This window comes from Magallana gigas, chromosome 7, assembly GCF_963853765.1.
Source record: "Magallana gigas chromosome 7, xbMagGiga1.1, whole genome shotgun sequence".
NCBI lineage: Eukaryota > Metazoa > Mollusca > Bivalvia > Ostreida > Ostreidae > Magallana > Magallana gigas.
This window is the reverse complement of record NC_088859.1, coordinates 16,443,215-16,463,396: the sequence shown is the minus strand read 5'-3', so window position 1 is coordinate 16,463,396 and position 20,182 is coordinate 16,443,215. Positions and strand designations below refer to the sequence as shown.

General features: G+C 33.4%; 3 protein-coding genes across 3 annotated transcripts; all 3 read right to left on the bottom strand.

Moving 5' to 3' along the window:
* Positions 1 to 980: 980 nt before the first annotated feature.
* On the bottom strand, positions 981 to 3,248 carry LOC136269806 (E3 ubiquitin-protein ligase TRIM56-like). The gene has a single exon (XM_066065055.1). It carries the CDS (start codon positions 3,246 to 3,248, stop codon positions 2,286 to 2,288), a length of 963 nt encoding a protein of 320 aa, XP_065921127.1. The 3' UTR covers positions 981 to 2,285.
* Positions 3,249 to 9,349: 6,101 nt separating this feature from the next.
* On the bottom strand, positions 9,350 to 13,726 carry LOC109619593 (E3 ubiquitin-protein ligase TRIM56-like). Its single transcript, XM_034457652.2, has 2 exons — positions 13,378 to 13,726; positions 9,350 to 11,671 (listed from the first exon to the last, which is right to left on the bottom strand). The coding sequence occupies exon 2, from the start codon at positions 11,664 to 11,666 to the stop codon at positions 9,648 to 9,650; it is 2,019 nt and encodes a 672-aa protein (XP_034313543.2). The 5' UTR covers positions 11,667 to 11,671; positions 13,378 to 13,726; the 3' UTR covers positions 9,350 to 9,647.
* Positions 13,727 to 16,309: 2,583 nt separating this feature from the next.
* Positions 16,310 to 19,526, bottom strand: LOC105334788 (E3 ubiquitin-protein ligase TRIM36). The gene is made up of 2 exons (XM_066067117.1): positions 19,431 to 19,526; positions 16,310 to 18,987 (listed from the first exon to the last, which is right to left on the bottom strand). The coding sequence occupies exon 2, from the start codon at positions 18,981 to 18,983 to the stop codon at positions 16,980 to 16,982; it is 2,004 nt and encodes a 667-aa protein (XP_065923189.1). The 5' UTR covers positions 18,984 to 18,987; positions 19,431 to 19,526; the 3' UTR covers positions 16,310 to 16,979.
* Between the last annotated feature and the right edge of the window lie 656 nt (positions 19,527 to 20,182).

The following is a 20,182-nucleotide window of genomic DNA, read 5'->3' as shown; positions in this document are numbered from 1 at the left end:
ATTTATTTCAAGGGACATGGTGACGCACAATTTTTATTTGGTTTCCATATTTTTTATATACAGTTTCCAGTGGCGTAGCTGCCGTTAGGCACTTAACGAGGCCGGGTCTAATTTGTTCTGCCCTAGATTTTTGGATGAAACTTTTTACATGAATTTCTACTGATATAATTATTATTTTAAGATTAAAAAATAAGACATTTACCACACCGTTTGTTTAGGGGGTCATCTCAAAGTTTGTTAATCTTTAACATAGGACCCTATGGGATTTTGCTTGAAATGTATCAATTTTGCATATTTTTTACATTTTTTCAAAACTTCTGCCCTAGGGATTTCTTTTTCTGTTCTACATATTAAAGTTATTGCTAAAAGGCATCAAACGGTCAAATAAAAAAAAACCCTTTTACCTCCTGGTTTGTTCCAGGGGTCTTATCAAAGTTGATTTTTGTATGCCCAATTTCCCAGATTCGTCAGATAATGGCTATTTTTTATTTGACAAAGGCGGAAAAGGTTATCTATAAAGTATTATTAAAACATTCAGACATATTTAAGTAATAAAAAAATATATAACATCACATATTAAGGGTCATTAATATAAAATACATGGTTATTGTATTGAAATATATGAATTAAGCTATATTTAGGCGGGTTAAGAAAACTTGACAGAGGGCTAGGCTTGCTGAACCCTCTTCACGTTTTCGACGCGAGCCCAAATATAGCTTATACTTCGAGACATTTATGTTTATTCCACAATATAACATTATTTTTACGCATCAAGCGAGATATTTTCAACAATTTTCGCTGAATATCTGCAGTTGAAACTATCACGCCATGGCGTCAACCAAGCAAAAAGATGACGTCACAATACAATTAAACGCTGCTCGAAAGCGTGCGTACTCGTTCTGTACTCGGCCTCGTTAAGGCACGTGCCTACACATGATTTTAAGACCAAAAATTAAAATTGTTAAAATGTCACATTTAAAAAAAAATTTTAAAAAAAAAGCACACTGCAAATATCTTTCTTTTTCCTATTTCAAAACTCTGATTGTTTGAGGTCACAAATATGTGACATCGATGATGCTAATTATTGCGCAGTCAATCAGTGAAAAACATGTCGGGCAATAAACCAAAAGTAAGAACACTGGATGAAATGTTTAAAATCATATTCATAGATCGAGGCATATTGCGATCTCAACTATCATTGACAAATTTGCAGCTAATAAAAATATAGACGCCTTAAATTAACTTCGTGTAACATAATGTACGACTTAAAAAAAAAAACCAAAGCAATATATCTGTTTTCTTATTATTATCAAAATTTAAAGTAACCATTACAACTGTTTTTGAATCATGACATTCAATTACAAAGTCTTAATGTTTTCCCTTTAATAGGAAACTAAACTATAGAGACAGATAATAGCTTTAGTGTAAGAAGATGGGATGGGTGGATAAGGCGTGTAAAATATCTATGCACGGACGGAAAAGATACCGAAAAATTTAAATATCAATAAATCTGATATTTAAAAAAATATATTTAAAACAATAAATATTTAACATATCATCGGTTTTTAACCTTTTAAAAACATGTTCAATACGTGGAATATGTTGACCCAAACAGGCGTATACGTATATCAAAACTTCCAATAGTGTCATTTTTTTTACAACTTCAAGGTCTTTTTTATTATATAGTGAGTCTCTGCTCCATATTTTTCTCATAGACTGATTTAAGTTTTATGAAAAACAAACCGATTTCAATCAACAAAAACGTGGAGAGATGACCCACTATACCATAAAAATACCATTTTGTATCTCAACAATTGAACGTTTTGAAAAAAATAATTCAAGTCCGTAAATTCGTGGCCAAAGTTCAAGGTACGCCTAATATTTAAACAATCTACTTTGTTGTGTATGAAATGGCTCAGAAGTTAGAGCACCAGACATTAGATAACCTTCTATAAGAATGGTTTTTATGTTGTGGGTTCGATTCCACCGAAATTTAAGGTAATATATTTTCTCTATCGTTTGTTAAACATAATTAAAACTGAATTTATTTAGAACTTGTGCTTTTGCAAACTTGTATTATGATAAATTTGAATTGATTTAATTGATAAAATAAATTCAAAATAGTATTTTACGATGAAACCGAATGGGCATTTGCCCTATCTTATTTCCCCATCTTCTTCCCGCCATTCACTTTGATAATTTAACGCTTAAAAAAAGACTGCTGGTGAAAACAATGTTTGATTGTATTAAAAAATGTTTTTTGCCTTCTTACTACGAAAAAAATCTTACAATTTCATATCGTCAAGAAAGTAAACTACTTCCAAATCACTTCTGTTAGAAAGAATGTTCTCACAGAACGAAACCGATTCTTTTAAGCTCTCTTGAAAATTCAAATTCCTTTTGATAGAGACCTCAATTTTTTCCTTCTCTGCATTGGACTGTCTCTGAATCTGATTTTCAATTCTTTGACGATGTTCGCATAACTTAGATTGAACTTCCTTAAATGTTGAATCAACAACACCCAGAATGGAAACCTTATTTGATGATACTTCTTCCAATTTTGAACATAAGCTTTGTTGTGCCTGTTTTAATTTTTTTTCTTTTTCTTCTGATATTTTTATAATTTTCTGCACCTCCTTCTTTATAATATTTCTTGCCTGGGCAAAGGTTACATATTCATGATTTCTATGCTCCATCAGAGCACATTCACTACATAATGGAAGTAAACACTGCGGGCAGAAGAATCGTATTTTTTCGTGGTGTCGTTCACATAGTATTTCATTTTCTTTCTCTTTCTTGTACTTTCCCGCCAAATAATCGTTCAGATTTACAACTTTATGATACGCAGTCTGTCTGGTAAAAACGTGCCTATTCTGTACACAATAGGAGCACAACAGATCGAGACAAGTTATGCATTTGTGAGTAGCTTCCACTTTTTTTGAATGAAGAATGCAGAAAGAACACACTCGTGTTAACGGGGATTTTCTAGAGGAAGACAATCTAGTGATTATGTCCTTGAAGGTAAAATTTGTTTTCAACCAAGACACCGATCCAGATGGCAGTGAAACAGTTTCTCGACATGTTGGACAAGTCAATTCTGTTTTCTTAGACGATTGTTTCAATAATATTTCCAGACAACCCTCACAAAATGTGTGAAGACATGGCAAGCTTTTGGGTTCTTCAAATAGTTCATAGCATATAATGCACGTAAAATAATCTTCTTTCAAACTTTTAGCTATTGTATCCATTACCACTACAAGAAAATACAGAAAAACATCAAGTTATAGTTATTTGTTTATTTAAGTAATAATTACATGGACATGTATACCACACATTTTTAACTGTTGGTTGTGTAATGTTAATAATGTAAATAATATCATGGTTTGGTTCACGACCCCGCGTTTAACCTCACGCGAAGAAGTCGAGTGAGGTTACCCGGGGACGCGAATCCCAAACCATGGTATAATTTACATTACACCACAAAACAGTTAAACTATGAATTAAATATCTGTTTAAACCTATGGTTTAGCTAATAAATGCCTTAGTATTTAACTTGACATCGCTTAACATTTGTCTTAACGCACAATAAAAAATATCCATTAAAGGCCCTGATGTCGACGTCACCAACCTTGCACCATATTCAGAAAATGTGCAAAAGTTTGTCACGTGACGGACTAGCTATAAATCATTTATTGCGGTCAATAGCGTCAAAGTGACAAGATAGAATTTAAAACCCCGATAAATTTTTACTTTTAATGAACATTGTGCATTAAAACATCTTTAGCAATGCATAGGAAACGACTAGATAGCGGACAGAATATACCGGTAGAAGACCATGCACGTTGAACAGAAGACAATAGGTTTCCGAGTTTTGTAGGTTTGGATTTTAATCTTGAGTCCTTACATATGTACCATATGTCGGACGAACCAACATGAACAATTCTGCATCTTAAACCCCGTTGACGACGATGATTAAAATTGATTCGTGCAATTCCACTTAACACAAAGAAAAGTACGAAATAGGCTGTCGAAGGACCCCCGATGCGCTAATGGTGAGGTTATCCTCGAAGTGTCGATGTTTACCGCGAAAGATATAGACAGAAAGTGATGTCATTACACATGCAATTTCGTCATCATTTTATGCGAGGAAATTAATATGTCTGAGTGTGGTGAAATTTTCTCAAAACCACCCAGTTTCCGGATCGGTGAAATTAATTGTCTTATTGCATTGGCCTTTCTAGATGGATTATTGAATGATCGCTAAAATACTCCCATTTATATATATTATGTACCATGATGGTACCCTGTGCTTTTTCACATTAAAATGTGTTGTCATGAAATAATGTGCATGCAGTTATCCCATATGGGATAACTGAATTTTCCCATATGGGATAACTGCAATGCATAGAGGTTTTACTGATTTATCCGGGTAGGGTTACTGTCGTATCGCCCCAAAGCCAAAGCGCCCCATGCACGAGCGCCCCAAATTTTTTTTTGGAGCGCCCCAATTACGTTTCACGAGCGCCTCAAATGTATTCACGAGCGCCCCAAAGTAAAATTATCATTATACCTTACTTCTTGGAAAATTTGCACGAGCGCCCCAAATTGGATTTGCCAATATTGTACTAAAATCGAGATCGTTTTCACGAGCGCCCCAAAATGATTTTCCTGATTATGTCTATCTGCATAGAATCTTTTTGTATCATTACACATTACGTCTTGAATAATTTGCCCGAGCACCCCAAAATTGGATTTTCCAATATTGTACTAAAATTGGGATCGTTTTCACGAGCGCCCCAAAATGATTTTCCTGATTATGTCTTTCTGCATAGAAACTTGTTGTATCATTACACCTTACGTCATGAATAATTTGCACGAGCGCCCTAAAATTGGATTTTCCAATAGTGTACTAAAATTGGGATCGTTTTCACCCCCCCCCCCCAAAAAAAAAAATAATAAGAAGCAAGAATAGCAATTTGTGTAGCACTTGTACATTCATAATATTTCATAACGAAACTTATTTTGGGGCGCTCGTAAAAAACAAAAAAAAAAAAATAACATGATTTACCATTCGGAGCATTTGGAAATTTGGGTTGCTCATAACATTCCAATTATTACTTTTGGGCGCTCGTACGTGAAAAGATTTCATCATGAAAAAAAAAACATTTGGGGCGCTCGTGACATACACGTGAAAAAAATTAATCATAAAAAAGGATCCATAAAAAAACATTTGGGGCGCTCGTGACATACACGTGAAAAAAATTAATCATAAAAAAACAACATTTGGGGCGCTCGTGACATACACTTGGGGCGCTCGTGAATTGTACTTGGGGCGTTCCAAAAAAAATTGGGGCGCTCGTGCATGGGGCGCTTTGGCTTTGGGACAGTATTATTGAGATGGAAGAAAAAAAAACGTAGGACTGACGACATTAAAAATAAAAATACAGTAAACATTAAAATACCTGGTAATTTGTGAAACTAGTATTTGTGAAACTAGTATTTTTAGCAATGCAATTTTGTTTACGTTTGCATTACTAAGCAGTTGTTTATTCCAGCAGCTATATACATATGATCCGAATAGAGAGCTCTAGACGTTGCCTGGTTTGATTTTCCGATTATATATTGGGACTATAGTTTGTCGATCCCAAAATATTCATGCAGCACATTTGGACGATTTATAATGGAAAATGTTGACAACTTTTCTCCATTTGGAAGTCACTCAGAAGACCTTGCACAATTTTTCAACACTATCATCAGGGTCTGTTGAAATGCAAAACCCCGTAGACTTCTTTATTTTTAGCTGAGTATTTATACCAGCTGATAAGCTAGAGAGGACGTTTTAAAGAAAGGATAATGAGAATGTTTAATGCTTCTAAAAGAGAATCGCTTGAACCCTGAGGTATATATAAATATACAGCAAAAAGTGAATCTAGGATATTTTGGGACAGAATATAGTGGTCAATGCATGTACTGTTAATTTTGAGGAAATAAATATTCTTGAATAAATAATCTAATATTGCTAATCTTTCAAAAAAAATTTCCCTTCTGTTCCGCTTTCCGTTCCGTGTTTTAGCAACACCCATGTATGTATACACGTGAACCCATCTAATCGAAGAGCTGGGTAAAACTAGTACCCGCTAATGAGACATGCAGACCTGTGTTGTGTACGTAACTTCAGACAAAGATCAGTCATTTGTAACATGCATGTATTTTTATGACCTATTCTTCAAATCCACTTGCACTATTTTATTAGGTAAATAACAGCTTTAAGATGGTGCAGGACACCTGCATATTGTGATGTACATGTATACTTCCTATTGAGATAAACAATAAAGTATATTAAATATTGATTAAATATTTACCCCCCCCCCCCAAATAATGTTACCTAACATTGAAGCGCAATGGGTTAGAGCGTTTACATGTCTGTAAGAGCATTGGGGTCCAAGGTGTATTTTTGGTAATTTTACAATTGATATAAATAAATTTTCATGGGGAGGGAAGGGGGTGGGGGTCTGGACCCCTTCTCTAAATCTGTGCACACGATAATATTCATGTAGGCACACAGAAGCAAATCTAAAACCGACAACCGCCACGCGGAGGGGTCATAATTTAATTTTTAATTTTGTTCGTAATAATTATATAGACCATTATACTTTCTATGACATAAAATGTTAAGATTATTGATTAACTGAAAATTCACTGCAAACAGTTCTACCCCAAATTGCACATAAAGTGCTGCTCATGTCACGATGTGTATTACCATATGGGAAGGGATCTCATCCTTCAGTTATTAAAATTATAAATTTTAATTGTATTACCGGAGCTTGCATGTAGCCTTCATTTTTAATTAAACTGGTACAAAACAGTGTTATTTAGGGGCAAACATATATAATGGTGCGGGTATTACTGTCTAATGACAGCATCTAGTTGTGTATGTTGAGGCTTTCAACTACTCCGCATTTAAGTTCATGGACGACTTATTATCAATTAACAGTTGTTTCTTCCATTCTTACATCGACTCGATATATCCAATTGAACTTGAAATAAACAGCTGATAAAAGATTTCACATAGGCCTAGTCTGAGTCTTACGTTTCATATTTATATATTTTACTAGAAAAAGATATGAATAATAACCTAACAACAAAACTTTATGATAAACGTGATGGCTTCAATTTTTCTATCGTCAACATTTCTTACTTATGTAGCAATATACCTTCATAACTTGTAAGGGAATTTGTGTCTTTCATCCATTGGTAGCAAGTCGTTTCGGCCTTTCCACGGTCGGCCCTAGATGTGTTCGGCCCTCGCGTGATTCGGACCTTCGTTGGTTCGGCCTTAGATACCTAGTCGTTTCGGTCCGATAAAAAATAAATTATAAATAAATAGTGTAGTTTTTATAAATGTGTTTGTTACTATTATTTTTCTAGTGGAGTCGTCCACCATTATCGACATCAAAGTTTCCGTCAATTAAGATTATTTTCTATCATTAACCAACGTAAAAAAATAATAATAACTAGAGCAAAGCTCGTTGCAAAGCAACGAGTGGGTCTTCCGTTAACGTCGGAAGTAAAGCCGGAAGTTCCTGTAAGAAGCAGAGCTCTTAAACCAACAACAAGAGAAACTAAAATAAAAAGATGAAAAAATCGAATTATTCCTGGTACGACTTAACAAAATCCGAATGATTTTAAGTTCGAATTAACAAAAACCTTTCTGATTTCAAGAACGACTTGACAAAAAAAAATCCGAATGTGTTCAAGTACGACTTAATAATTATTTTTTGTACGAATTAATTTTACTTTGAACATTGCGCTATTTTTTAAACCAAGGACGCGGAATCAAAATTTCCGGAAAAATCAATTTTTAAACCCTGATATCTCTGTAATGCATCGTCCAATTTTCAAACGGATTTCAGATTTGAATTCACCTTGGCAAGTTCTATAAGACTGTAGTATTGTCTTATTTTGTTCAAAAAAATGAAAATTTCCAAAAATTGGAACTGCTTCCGGTTTTAAGCAAAATTGATGATCAAAATTTTAAACCCCCCAGTACATTGTAGAATTGATACATCTATCATCAGTAAAAATTTCAAAGCGATATCTTTTAAGTTTACGGAGATTTCTTCCGGACAAAATCACTTTTTTTAAATTTAAAAATAGCCGCCAAATTTGAACGGAAGTGAAGTAAATGCTGAAACTTTATCATCTTATAGGCACGGTAACTTTACAAAAGGTCTGAAAATTTCATTGAAATCGGATAAAAACTTTTTGAGATATAAAACCGAGAAGGAGTCAGAAAAAAATAAAAAATAAAATAATAATAAAAAGAAACCGAAGAAAAACAATATAATATGGCAAAAGAAAGTCAACATTGACATCAGTGGCTATTTAATTGCATAGGCGTCGGAACCGGGGAGGCTGGGGGGGGGGCTTAGCCCCCTTCCCACTTTTTTTGCAAAGTTAGACCTAACCATTAGGCACATAGCATCAGAGAGGGTTAAGCCCCCCCCCCCCCCCACTTTTTGTCGCAGCAAACAGGATTTTTCCTGAATACTAAATATACCTTGAAAATATTGAAATATTGAGAAGTAGGAGTCAGAGGTATACTAGCCCCCCCCCCCCCCCCCCCCCCGGATTAGGAATTTCAAGATTTATGATTTGGGGAAAAAAATTGGGGTAGGTAAGAATTTTTGTGGAATCTTCATGATTTAGGAAATAAGAAATTTGTTGTTTTTTTTGCTTGTTAAGATTTCTGAGGATTAGTCTAATTAGTCTAGCCCCCCCCCCCCCACTTTCAATTTGCTTCCGACGCCAGTGCATTCAGTCCTCAAAACGTAGAAATCCTAAATCTTAGGAAAGAGTCATGAGTCGACCTCCAAAGCCAAATACCATTATATGATTTCTAGACACATTTTTCTGAAGTCAGGTCAATTCCTTAAAATCGCAAAACCTACAAAGCCATACTTATTGCACAATATCAATGCTAAAAAGCATAATATTTGATATTTTTTTAAGGTGGTAAGGAAATCTCCATATTGTGATGTACTTTCGAACGAAGTAAACATAATATCCTCTAAAATTATATATTGTGTATCTTTTCAGAAATGCGTTACGGTGTTACCAATGAAAATGTAGTTTTATTTTCGCTAAGGCTTTTTTATTTTTACTGTTCAAAAAAAAATTTAAAGCATATTTTTGGTCAAACATTGTTAAATTTAAACATTCTAAACCCGTAAAAGTATTATGATTATTCTAAGTTTTTATCTACAATAATATCGACAGGTGTCCCCTAACACGTTTAATTATTTAAATTAGTTTTAGATTCATTAAATACAATGAAGGAAGCCCCGTTTATATTCATGTTAGTTTTGTAAGTTTGAGATAAGCATCTACAAAATAATACCTAAATTGATAAGCAAAAAACATTCATTATCAATGTATCTGAGCTATACACTCGAACAGTCGAACGTTCGATCAATAGTCAGTATTGAACAACACATGAAGCGCGTTATATTTGTATTCATTTCAAAACCAAATGATTCAAAAAATTATTATACATGTACATTACATTATCATGCATACTTTTCAATTTTTTCATCTGATGTCGTTTTTCAATGTTTATCCCTTTTTTATAGAGTTTCAGGATGAGTTCAGTTAAGTGAAAGGAGAACGACATCATACTTATTTGCAATCAAAATTGCATCTTCATTTCGAACAGAGATAGTTCTAGGTCTATCCAAAATGCAACGCAGAGAAACAGTTCTCAAAAATGAACCATTCATGTCGAAAACGGTGACAGTATTCGATTCGTAACAGGTCATATAAATGCGATTATCTTTGTCGCATGAAAGTGCACCTAGCTCTCCAGGTAGCTTGAGGTTTGCCGAGATAAATCCCCTTTGATCTATTATATACAGACATTCAGAAAACTTATCTTTGAGCGCAAAGGACTTATTAGGGAGACAACAGAAATGGAATGGTCTTTGGAATTTGAAAGACTTTCCTTTTTCATCTTTGATAATCTTTTCCTCGAGACAGTTATTTGCGAAAATCATAATCTTTTCTTTCGTAACCCAAATCAACTCAGAAGAGTTTGATGAAATGGCATAAGCTCCCTTGAATGTTCGTTCCAAATTCCACTCCGGATAAGAATATATTACAATGTCTCCTGACTGTGTTTTGCATGCAAGAGAGTCATTGAAATAAGCTATTGCAACTATTTCTTTGATCGAATGGGCGCGGACTGTAGTTTTTCCGTGGACGTTATTGACGACGACTGCTGTCTCGTTTTGCTCGTCTGCGATTGCAAAAGAAGTTTTTCCAATCCAAGTAACACAAGAGAAGGATGTCTGCTTTTTGTTAGACATTCCTGATAAATCAATTGTTTTCAAACACCTTGGGACTACATTTTTTAAACAATGTGCGGTTGTTTTTGGCTTTTTTAGGCATTTGCTTTCTTGTGCTTCAGGGATGCTTTTTTCAGCGCAAGGTTCCTTTGGTGACACAATATTTGTGTCCTTGTCAGTTTTTGTAGACGAATTAGCGCTCACCATAGCTGTATCTTTCTTTTCAATGGTTGTGTCTTTCTTTTCAATGGCAGTTTGTTTGAGACTAAAAATCTTGTGAAGCTCCTTTCCAACATTAATTTCAAGTTGTGGGAGGGTAACATTGCATTCATTTTCGTCTTGATTTGAAAACTTCAATAATGATGATTTCATGTCGTCAAGAAAGAAAATAATTTCCAAATTGCTTGTGTTGGACAGAATATTTTTACAGACGGAGACTGATTCTTGTAAACCTTCCTGACAACTTATATTTTCTTTCATACAGGTCTTAATCTTATCTTTCTCGACACTTGACTTTTCCTTAATCTGATCTTGAATACTCTGACGATGTCTGTCCAATTTAGATTGAAATTCCTTAAATGTTGAGTCAACGATAGCCATTAGGGACATTTTGTTTGATGTTACTTTTTCAAGTTTTGAACATAAGGCTTCTTGTGTTTGTTTTAGTTTTTCTTGTTGTGCTTTTGATATCTTAAAAACTTTATCCATTTCCTCTATGAGGATTTCTTTTGCCTCTGCGAATAGCACGTATTTATGATATCTATGCTCCATCAGAGCACATTCACTACAGATTGGAACTAAACATTGCGGGCAAAAGAATCGTATTTTTTCTTGATGTCGTTCGCAAAGTATTTCATGGTCTTTCTCTTTCTTATAGTTTCCCGCCAAATAATCGCTCAGACTGACTATTTTATGATACGCAGTCTGTCTAGTGAAGAGATGCCTATGTCGCACACAGAAGGAACATAATAAATCTAAGCATGTCACGCATTTGTGAGTAGCTTCAACCTCTTTAGAATGCAGAATACAGAAAGAGCACAATCGCGTTGACGACAGTTTTCCAGACGGAGACAATCTAATGATTATGTCCTTGAAGATAAAGTTTGTTTTCAAAGAAGACGCCGATTTAGATGGTAATGGAAACGTTTGCCGGCATGTTGGACAGGTCAATTCTGTTTTATTTGACGATTTGTCTAACAAGATGTCCAGACAACCTTCACAAAATGTGTGAAGACATGGTAAGCTTTTGGGTTCTATGAATAATTCGTAGCATATGACACACGTTAAATAATCTTCTTTTAAAGTTTTAGCAATTGTATCCATTTTAGCTGCAAAAAGAATAATGGATAACCTTAATTGATTATTTCAAATAATATTAGCATTACTGTGTTTCGCATCATTATTTCAAAACAACTGTTTTTGTTATATAAAACTCTCATAGTTGACTAAAAAACTTATTATCAGAAAGTGGTTTCAGAAAGCTTCGAATGGAAAAGAAATGCATAAATATCCAAACGCTCTTTGAAATATTTTTAAACACATTAAATGTTCAATCCATTTTTAATTTTTAAAAGGTTCATACACATTTAGCGCCAGACATGCAAACTATATAAAGAGAATATGATTTAATTTCATTTTTTTCTAATAATTGGAAAATTAAGAATGATGAATTGTTGTTGAGAAAACAATGAAAAAAATGAAGATACTCGTACACGATTAAAGTTGCTATGTTCCTAAATATTTAATATATGTTTCAAATCCATAGATCAAACATATGTTAAATTATGCAACACAGTTAAGGCTGTCAATAAATTCCTTCAGACAAAAGTACGGGGAATATGCATTATGACAACACAGTATATTACAAACCTCGGAAGTACGTATTAATTCTTTTATTAGCAAAATTAATCTTTTAATTAAAAACAACAAATGCTATTACTTACAATTTCGATGTACGTTATATCGTACACACTGAAAAATAAGCGAGAGGCCGTTCTCACTACAAAGTATGACGTCTATGCTTCAAAATGATGCATTAAGTTAAGTTATTGAAAACTATCATGCAGTTTTTTTGCAGCGAAAAATGTTATATATTAACGGAAAGTTGTAAATGAATACTTTGTTTAACATTATTATTAGTAGAATGTTACCTATATACATGTACAATTTAGTCTTATTTTCAATTTGTTATTATTATGCATCATGTAATGAGGCAACCTCAGTTTTGTATAAAATATCGTATATCTTAAAGCTGGGCACCTAAATAAATCATTCAATTGCAAGGGCATACACTTATCTGATCTTGAAAAACAACATATTAATTTGAAATATGCTACATGTATGTAATTTAAAATTTTTGAGATCCTTCTAAAATCTTAATTAATTTATTTTTAATGAAATTAACACCGTGACTTCAAAATTATTCAAAATATGCATTATAAATTATAGTTTCTACTTACAAATTATCTTGTCTTAAAAAGTTCGCCAAATTTTTCAAAATCTACGATATAACATCAGTTGTGAATTTTGACATTATCATGCCGTTTCAATATTGAAATTTAAATGGCCTAAAAACCACAAACACATCGGCTTGTACCAAGCGACTGCCATATCATGTGACCACTGTGAACATAAAATATTGTACTGTTATATATATGTTACAGTAATATATTGCATTTGAGCGGCTATTATTGATTTTTATAAGGACATGCCCGTTGAACGAAAGAATACGTGTTTTCATCACAGAAATTCACCGATATTTTTATTGGCCACCTTAACTGCACTGCGTGACGTAAAACATATTAAGCCTTAACTTATAATTGAAACTAATAATAGGAAAAATTTATAGTAAAATTTGCAACAGTGGGACATATCTCATAATAATCATGTTTATTATTCTGATATTAATTTAATTTGTTCGACAAATGTTTTTCGTGCTCAGTGATATGTTTACGAACATTAGATCAACACACGTTGACAAACTTTTAAATAAGCCTTGCTAGAGCTGTTTAGATGCTAAAACACAATACATTACCTATTTTGCAATATTCTTCGCATATTATTCCAGTACGGAAGTTTTAAGGACAGAACGCGACGGTTGTCGAGCGTTTATGTAATGCACACTGTAATGCACTCAATCTTCTTTTATTATCAGACAATTATCAAACACTCGAGGCACGTCTGTCGAATTTCCCGGATTTGTCCACTATATTGATTTGCGATAGAAAAAACGTCGAGCTGATAACCGTCAGCTGTGACCATGAAATAAAATATTGAAAATATTTTGCATCATTTTATCCTAATTTTTATGATAGATTTTTAAAGGCTTATTTACATCCCGCAGGATGACGCAATCGTCCGACTAACAGATGGTAGTATTTTCAACCTTTCCTCTCCGTTTGCATAGTTAAGACTAACAGTTCCACTTAAAGTACATTAGATATATGTTTGTATGCATTTTCAATTGTACAGAACTCATACGGTTTGTTTCTCGTACTTGACTAATTGCTTCACCTGATATAACTACCAGTTATGAAAAGGGTTAATAGGACTGACATTGACGTGACAGATACCAAGCGGATAGTTTCCGTTCGAGAACTCTCAGTATTTTAAGCGTAATTATTGTATTCGTTTTAACTTTTTATTGTACTCAAACCGTGAGATCTGTTAGTTGACTGCTTTGTTTATATGGAACATTTCCGGTATTTTTTCAATTCCTCTCATACGCTTCAATGCTTAGATTATGGAAACGTCCAGCTGTGCCATAGTTGATACTCATCAATGGACAACTAACGGATTGGGTGTTGTTGTCGTCGTTTTGTTCCGCTATTCCTTAAAAGATAGGTGTGACTGAAGCATTGAAATATTACTTGACACTTGAACTAACTTGAGTTATAAAAGACATTTTATATATTAAGTTTAAAAGCACTAAGCATAGCTCAGCGCATTATTGTCGTTAGACTTCTACTTCCAGTGCCTCAAATAAGCCCCCCCCCCCCCCCCCGAACAAAAGTATACATCATTTAAACTGGTAAGAGAACCAGTTTCAGGGGTTTACGCACGTAATTGCACGGGCTATTGTAAATCTAATGTGCGGGACTTATGTACATCATTACAGGGGCTGCCACGCAATGATGAGGAAATATAGTGTGCATACAGAAGCTGAAATGTAGAAAAATCAAATCGATTCTTTCTAACTAAGCTTGCACAAAGTAAATTTCCTTAAGAACCAAACTAGGTTAGCGTTTTTAAAAGTATCAATACTTTGATTTGTTTAAAGGATTCGCCCCAATGATTTTATTCTACGTATACATATGTTCCAACTATGATTGATTGTACGTCGAATAGAATCACTGGCGGCGATAATCTGTGCATCTAATTTAATCCCCTGTAAGGTAGTCAAAGCAAAGCGATTCGGTAAATGGATATTGTTTGTTAAATTTAGTTTGTATTACCGGTTCATGTCATAGATCCATGTATGTATCTTTCCATATAATCATTTGTTTTGCCTCGGTTTGGAATGTCTCGACATCATTTGATGAATAGCGTCACATGATTGCCTTATAAATTTCTTTACACGATGAACGTCAAAATTTATACGGCAAAATGGCGGACGCAACGTTATTTGAGCTGATTTTTTTACACAAACGTTCAATCATACCTTTAATTTTTAAGCCCCAAAATATTAAGAGTGACCCCCCCCCCCTTTGCCCGTGACGTAATATTATGATCCTACAATATGGTATCCAGGTTTGCACAGACGACTGACGAGGAAGGTAAAAAATTGGAGAATTAAGTTATGGATTTTAATGTTATGTATTATCTTTTGTTTGTTAACATATCAAACTTTAGGTCCTCGACAAAACAAAACACTTATTAGGTTTGTTACTGACTGTGTACAGAAATTTGCGGGATCAGTAAAGTACATAGAAGGCTCGGCTCCGCTTCGCCTTCTATGGACTTTACCGACAAATCTGTACACAGTCAGTAACAAACTTAATCAGTAAAATTGTTCTTTGATTTTTATACATATATAAGGCAAGAGGCTTTAAAGAAAAAAATCACCTAATAACAAAGACATATAGATCATATCGTTTACTTGTCAGCCACAATGCTAAAAATATTTTAAAATACTAATAAAGTTGTTTTTTTTTTTATATCAAATATGATTAAATTTTATCCATGGGTTTGCTTTCTTTCGGCCCATTTACGATTTCCATATGCTTTGCGATTTACGTTCATTTACAGTAATTATTTTCACGTTAAGTACGCTTTTGTTTGATCTATACAATTTACGTGTATATAAAAAAAATCTTTTCTTTATGCGGTCGTCGAAATTGATATTAAGTGCGAGTTGTTCCCCTTAAAAAGTTTACAGGTACACATGTGAAAAAAAACACTAAAAAATTGTTGTGAGAACATTACACGGTGTTCTTAATAAAAATTATAATTTAAAGGATTGTCTATCGTTCTGTAATTGTATCTGAAAGCCATTTTTCAACTGAATATCCAGATTTTCCTTAACAAAGGAGATAACAAATATACCTTCAGGAGGACAATGCTGCCTAAAATGAAGAAAAAAGATAAATCACAAAAAGTGACCAGTGTGGAAGTTAACCCAGGAAAACATAATATCTGTCTTTTCTAGTGTTGCTATACCCCCCCCCCCTCGAAAAAGAAACTCTTGTGGTTTTATTTAGATATGAATGCTTTGACTAATCACATGTTTTTGGATTCTCTAAGAACATAATGTTCAGTTCAATACCACCCATTGAACACTTAATGTTTTCTAGAAAAAAAAGATAAAAAAGAAAGATTTGAAATGTCAATTTTTAATCGTTAATGCATTCAGAGCAACCCTTGCAATCAGAAGCTACACATTTTTTTTAATTTCAGACTAAATTAAAAGTATTAGAACATCATAAACCAGAAATTGAAATTAACAACTAAAAACCAAGTACAAAATCAAACAAAATATCAAAATAACTTTTCTTTTTTGTTAAACATATTAGACCTTGTGTCACATTTTAAATAAATCTGATTGATTTTTGTAATTAGTTGCTACATCAAAAAACTAATTTTACAATATTTACCCCCTCCCTCAAACCTTCTTGATATGAAATGTAGAATTGTTGATATCTGTTACAATTTTGTGTGATTAGTCCTAAAATATATTTGAAATTTATTACACTTGAACACATCTTTCTGTCCCAAATATGACATAATTATATACGTAAATTTAGTCCAAATTGTTCCAGAAATCCCTTTTGAGTAAACTAAATTCAGAGATGTTTTTGGTTATATTTCTATACAAGAAATTACTTACATACACATTTTATCATCGATAAATCTTGTTTATATGAATTTTGATTGAACTTAACACATTCTACTACGATAGTTATAATCTTATCTTAGAATTCTTACGGGTATCAAATAATTTACATTTCTTCATGTTTACAAACGCGTTTTATTAATTCCTAGTATTGTAAGTACAATGCATTTTTCTTAATTTATTGTCCAGTTAATATCTTTTCTTTCTTTTGTTTACACGTATTTAGGTATTATTTTTTACTAATGAGTTTTTAAGCATATTTGCTACATTCTGCTTTTAGTCCAATTATAGTGTCACATAGAAATTCATGTAAGTGAAAGAAGAACGACTTCATCTCTATTCGCAACCAACATTGCTTCCTCATTTCGAACAGAAATTGTTTTAGGTCTATTTAGAATGCAACACAGAGATATTGTATTCAGACATTTTCCGTTTGTGTCTAGGATGCTGACAAAATTCGATTCATAGCAGGTCAAGTAAATGCGATTATCTTGGTCGCATGAAAGTGCACCTAGTTTCCCAGGTAGCGTAAGTCTTGCCGAGATGTGTCCTCTTTGACCTAACATATACAGACTCTCATAATACTTATCTGTAAGCGCAAAGGACTTATTAGGAAGACAACAGAACTGGAATGGCCTTCTAAACTTAAAGGACTTTCCCTCTTCATCTTTGATGTCCTTTTCCTCAATAGAGTATTTCGCAAAAATCATTATCTTTTCTTTCGTAACCCAAATCAACTCAGAAGAGCGCGATGATAGGGCGTAAGCTCCTTTAAAAGTTCTTTCCAATTTCCAGTCCGGATAAGAATAAATATAGATATCTCCTGACTGTGTTTTGCATGCGAGATAGTCGTTGAAATAAGCAATGGTAACAATTTCCTGAACCGGATGGGAAAATACTTTGGTTTTTCCACGTGCATCGTTGACGACTACTGCAGTCTGGTTTTGTTCGTCTACGAGAGCGAATGAAGTTTTACTAATCCAAGTAACAGAAGAATAATTTCTAGGCTTTTCGCATGAAATTCCTGATAGGTCATATGTTTTCAAACATTTTGGAGAGATAGCTGTAGAACCTGCAGCATTTGTCTGTGACTCGTTTAAGATTTCCCTTTCCGGTGTGTTGTCACTGTTATTTTCTGAATACTCTGGGTCTGTTGACTCAGTGTTTTGTTTCTCGTGAGCAGTAAGAGACGTGTCAGAGTTCACTGTGGCTGATGTTGAAGCATTAGCATCATTGACAACTTCTTTCAAATTAAAGATTTTGTGAAGTTCTCTTTCGACATTGATTTCCAAACTTTGAAGAATAACCTGGTAATTCTGATCATCTTGATTTGAGCATTTTATTAATGATGATTTCATATCTTCCAGGAAGAAAACTACTTCCATATCACTTCTGTTTGACAAAATGTTTTCACAAAACGAGACTGATTCTTCTATCTGTAATTGGAGATTCAAATTTTCAGTAATGTAGACCTTGATTTTTTCATTCTCTTCACATGACTTTCTCTTGATTTGTTCCTCAATATTAAGACGATGTTTGTTTATTCTTAATTGAATTTCCTTAAAAGTTGAATCAACAATAGCAAGGAGGGAGGTTTCATTCGATGAGATCTCTTCCGATTTTGAAATAAGAGAGACTTTTGCTTGTTTAAGTTTTTCTTGTTTTGCTTTTGATTCCTTTAAACTTATCTCTATCTCTTCTTTTATAATGTGTCTTGCCTCTGCAAATGGCACATATTCATGATATCTATGTTCCATCAGAGCACATTCACTGCAGATTGGAACAGAACATTGCGGGCAAAAGAAACGTATCTTGTCGTGGTGTTTTTCGCATAGTATTTCATGGTTCTTCTCTTTCTTGTACTTTCCCGCCAAATAATCGTTAAGACTAATAACTGTATGGTACACAGTCTGTCTAGTGAAGAGATGTCTATGTCGCACACAGAAGGAACATAGCAAATCTAAGCATGTTACGCATTTGTGGGTAGCCTCCACCTCTTTTGAATGAAGGATGCAGAAGGAGCACAATCGTGTAGGCCGAGAAATTTTAGAGCAACATAATTTGACGATAATGTCCTTAAAGATAAAGTTTGTTTTCAAAGAAGACACTGATTCAGATGGTAATTGGACAGTTTCCCGGCATGTTGGACAAGTCAATTCTAATTTGTTAGACGACTTATCTAATAAGACTTTCAAGCAGCCTTCACAAAATGTGTGAAGACATGGCAAGCTTTTTGGTTCTGTAAATAGTTCGAAGCATATCACGCATGTCAAATAATCTTCTTTTAAACTTCTGGCCATAAAATCCATGTTTCTGCAAATAATAATTTATATTATTTAAAAAACAGTTTTATAATTCATTATCTATAATGTTTTTAACTAAATGAGGCTAGTTGGTGAAATATAACTCATCAAATCTATTGTTATATTTTGAATTATATGCTATTAAAACGTTACCTGTTATTAAGTGAAGAAAACTCCTGATATTAAACCTTTAGATTTTGAATATTTTCATATATCTTTATAGAAGGAACCCAGGTCGTCTCATGAAGTTTAATGCTTTTTAAAAATGTTTAAAATGGTCACAACTATTCAGAAACTCAAAAAAATAACATACAATTATTATAGAGATGTGATTATTGTTAAATGCATAAGTAAAATCAGTTTGTTAATCAACGAAACAAATTAAAGTAGTATTAAAATTATGAAGCTTGATTTAAGAGAATATCCTTAATGCTATTCAACATTATATGTTACCTATTTGCAGAGATTTCCACAGTCTTCAAGAATGGCAGCTAAATGACACAACACACTAGCATGTGTTTAGTTCTTTGCATTAACTCCAATTCATACAATACAATCTGATAAACTTTAAATGAAGCGACGCTATTCGTTCTTTAATAGTGGCATAAGGATCAATCTTTTTTTAATCTTTCCAGTTAAATAAGTTTTGCAACTTCTAGTATTGCTGTCTGCAATTTATGTTTAATAAGGAACTATACCGCACATTCAGAATTTTAAAAAAAATCATCAGTAAGGTGTTGTACAAATGCATCAGTGTCAATTAAATACAAAGCAAACATTTCTGTAAACATCTCTCTACACACTGGGCATGGATTTTAAGCTAACCTTACCTAGTTGTTTTATTGCTAATATTCAAAGCAGTCTCTGGTTTTCTTTAAATCGGGATAGTCATAATTTCTCTGTTATGATCGACATTAACCTATAACACACGTTTATAAAAAGCACACGTACTGCCTATAGAAAATACAATAGGGAATAAATGTATGCAGTAAACAAGCTCATTTGCATTACTAGAGTTAGGCAATAAGTCAATGTAAACTGAACGATGAATTATCACTTTTTTGTAGCAGTCAATTTTTCGGAAGCGTTTGTAAATATGTAACAATTTTAACCATACAATACTTGACAAATAAAAATACATATAACATGCAATACTAATTAATACCGGTATGCGTTTTAAACTCATCTAGATTGTATCTTTACGC

What these genes read in the sequence shown, in the direction of transcription:
- LOC136269806 (XM_066065055.1), bottom strand. Translation starts at nt 3,248, where the DNA reads ATGGATACAATAGCTAAAAGTTTGAAAGAAGATTATTTTACGTGCATT.
- LOC109619593 (XM_034457652.2), bottom strand. Translation starts at nt 11,666, where the DNA reads ATGGATACAATTGCTAAAACTTTAAAAGAAGATTATTTAACGTGTGTC.
- LOC105334788 (XM_066067117.1), bottom strand. Translation starts at nt 18,983, where the DNA reads ATGGATTTTATGGCCAGAAGTTTAAAAGAAGATTATTTGACATGCGTG.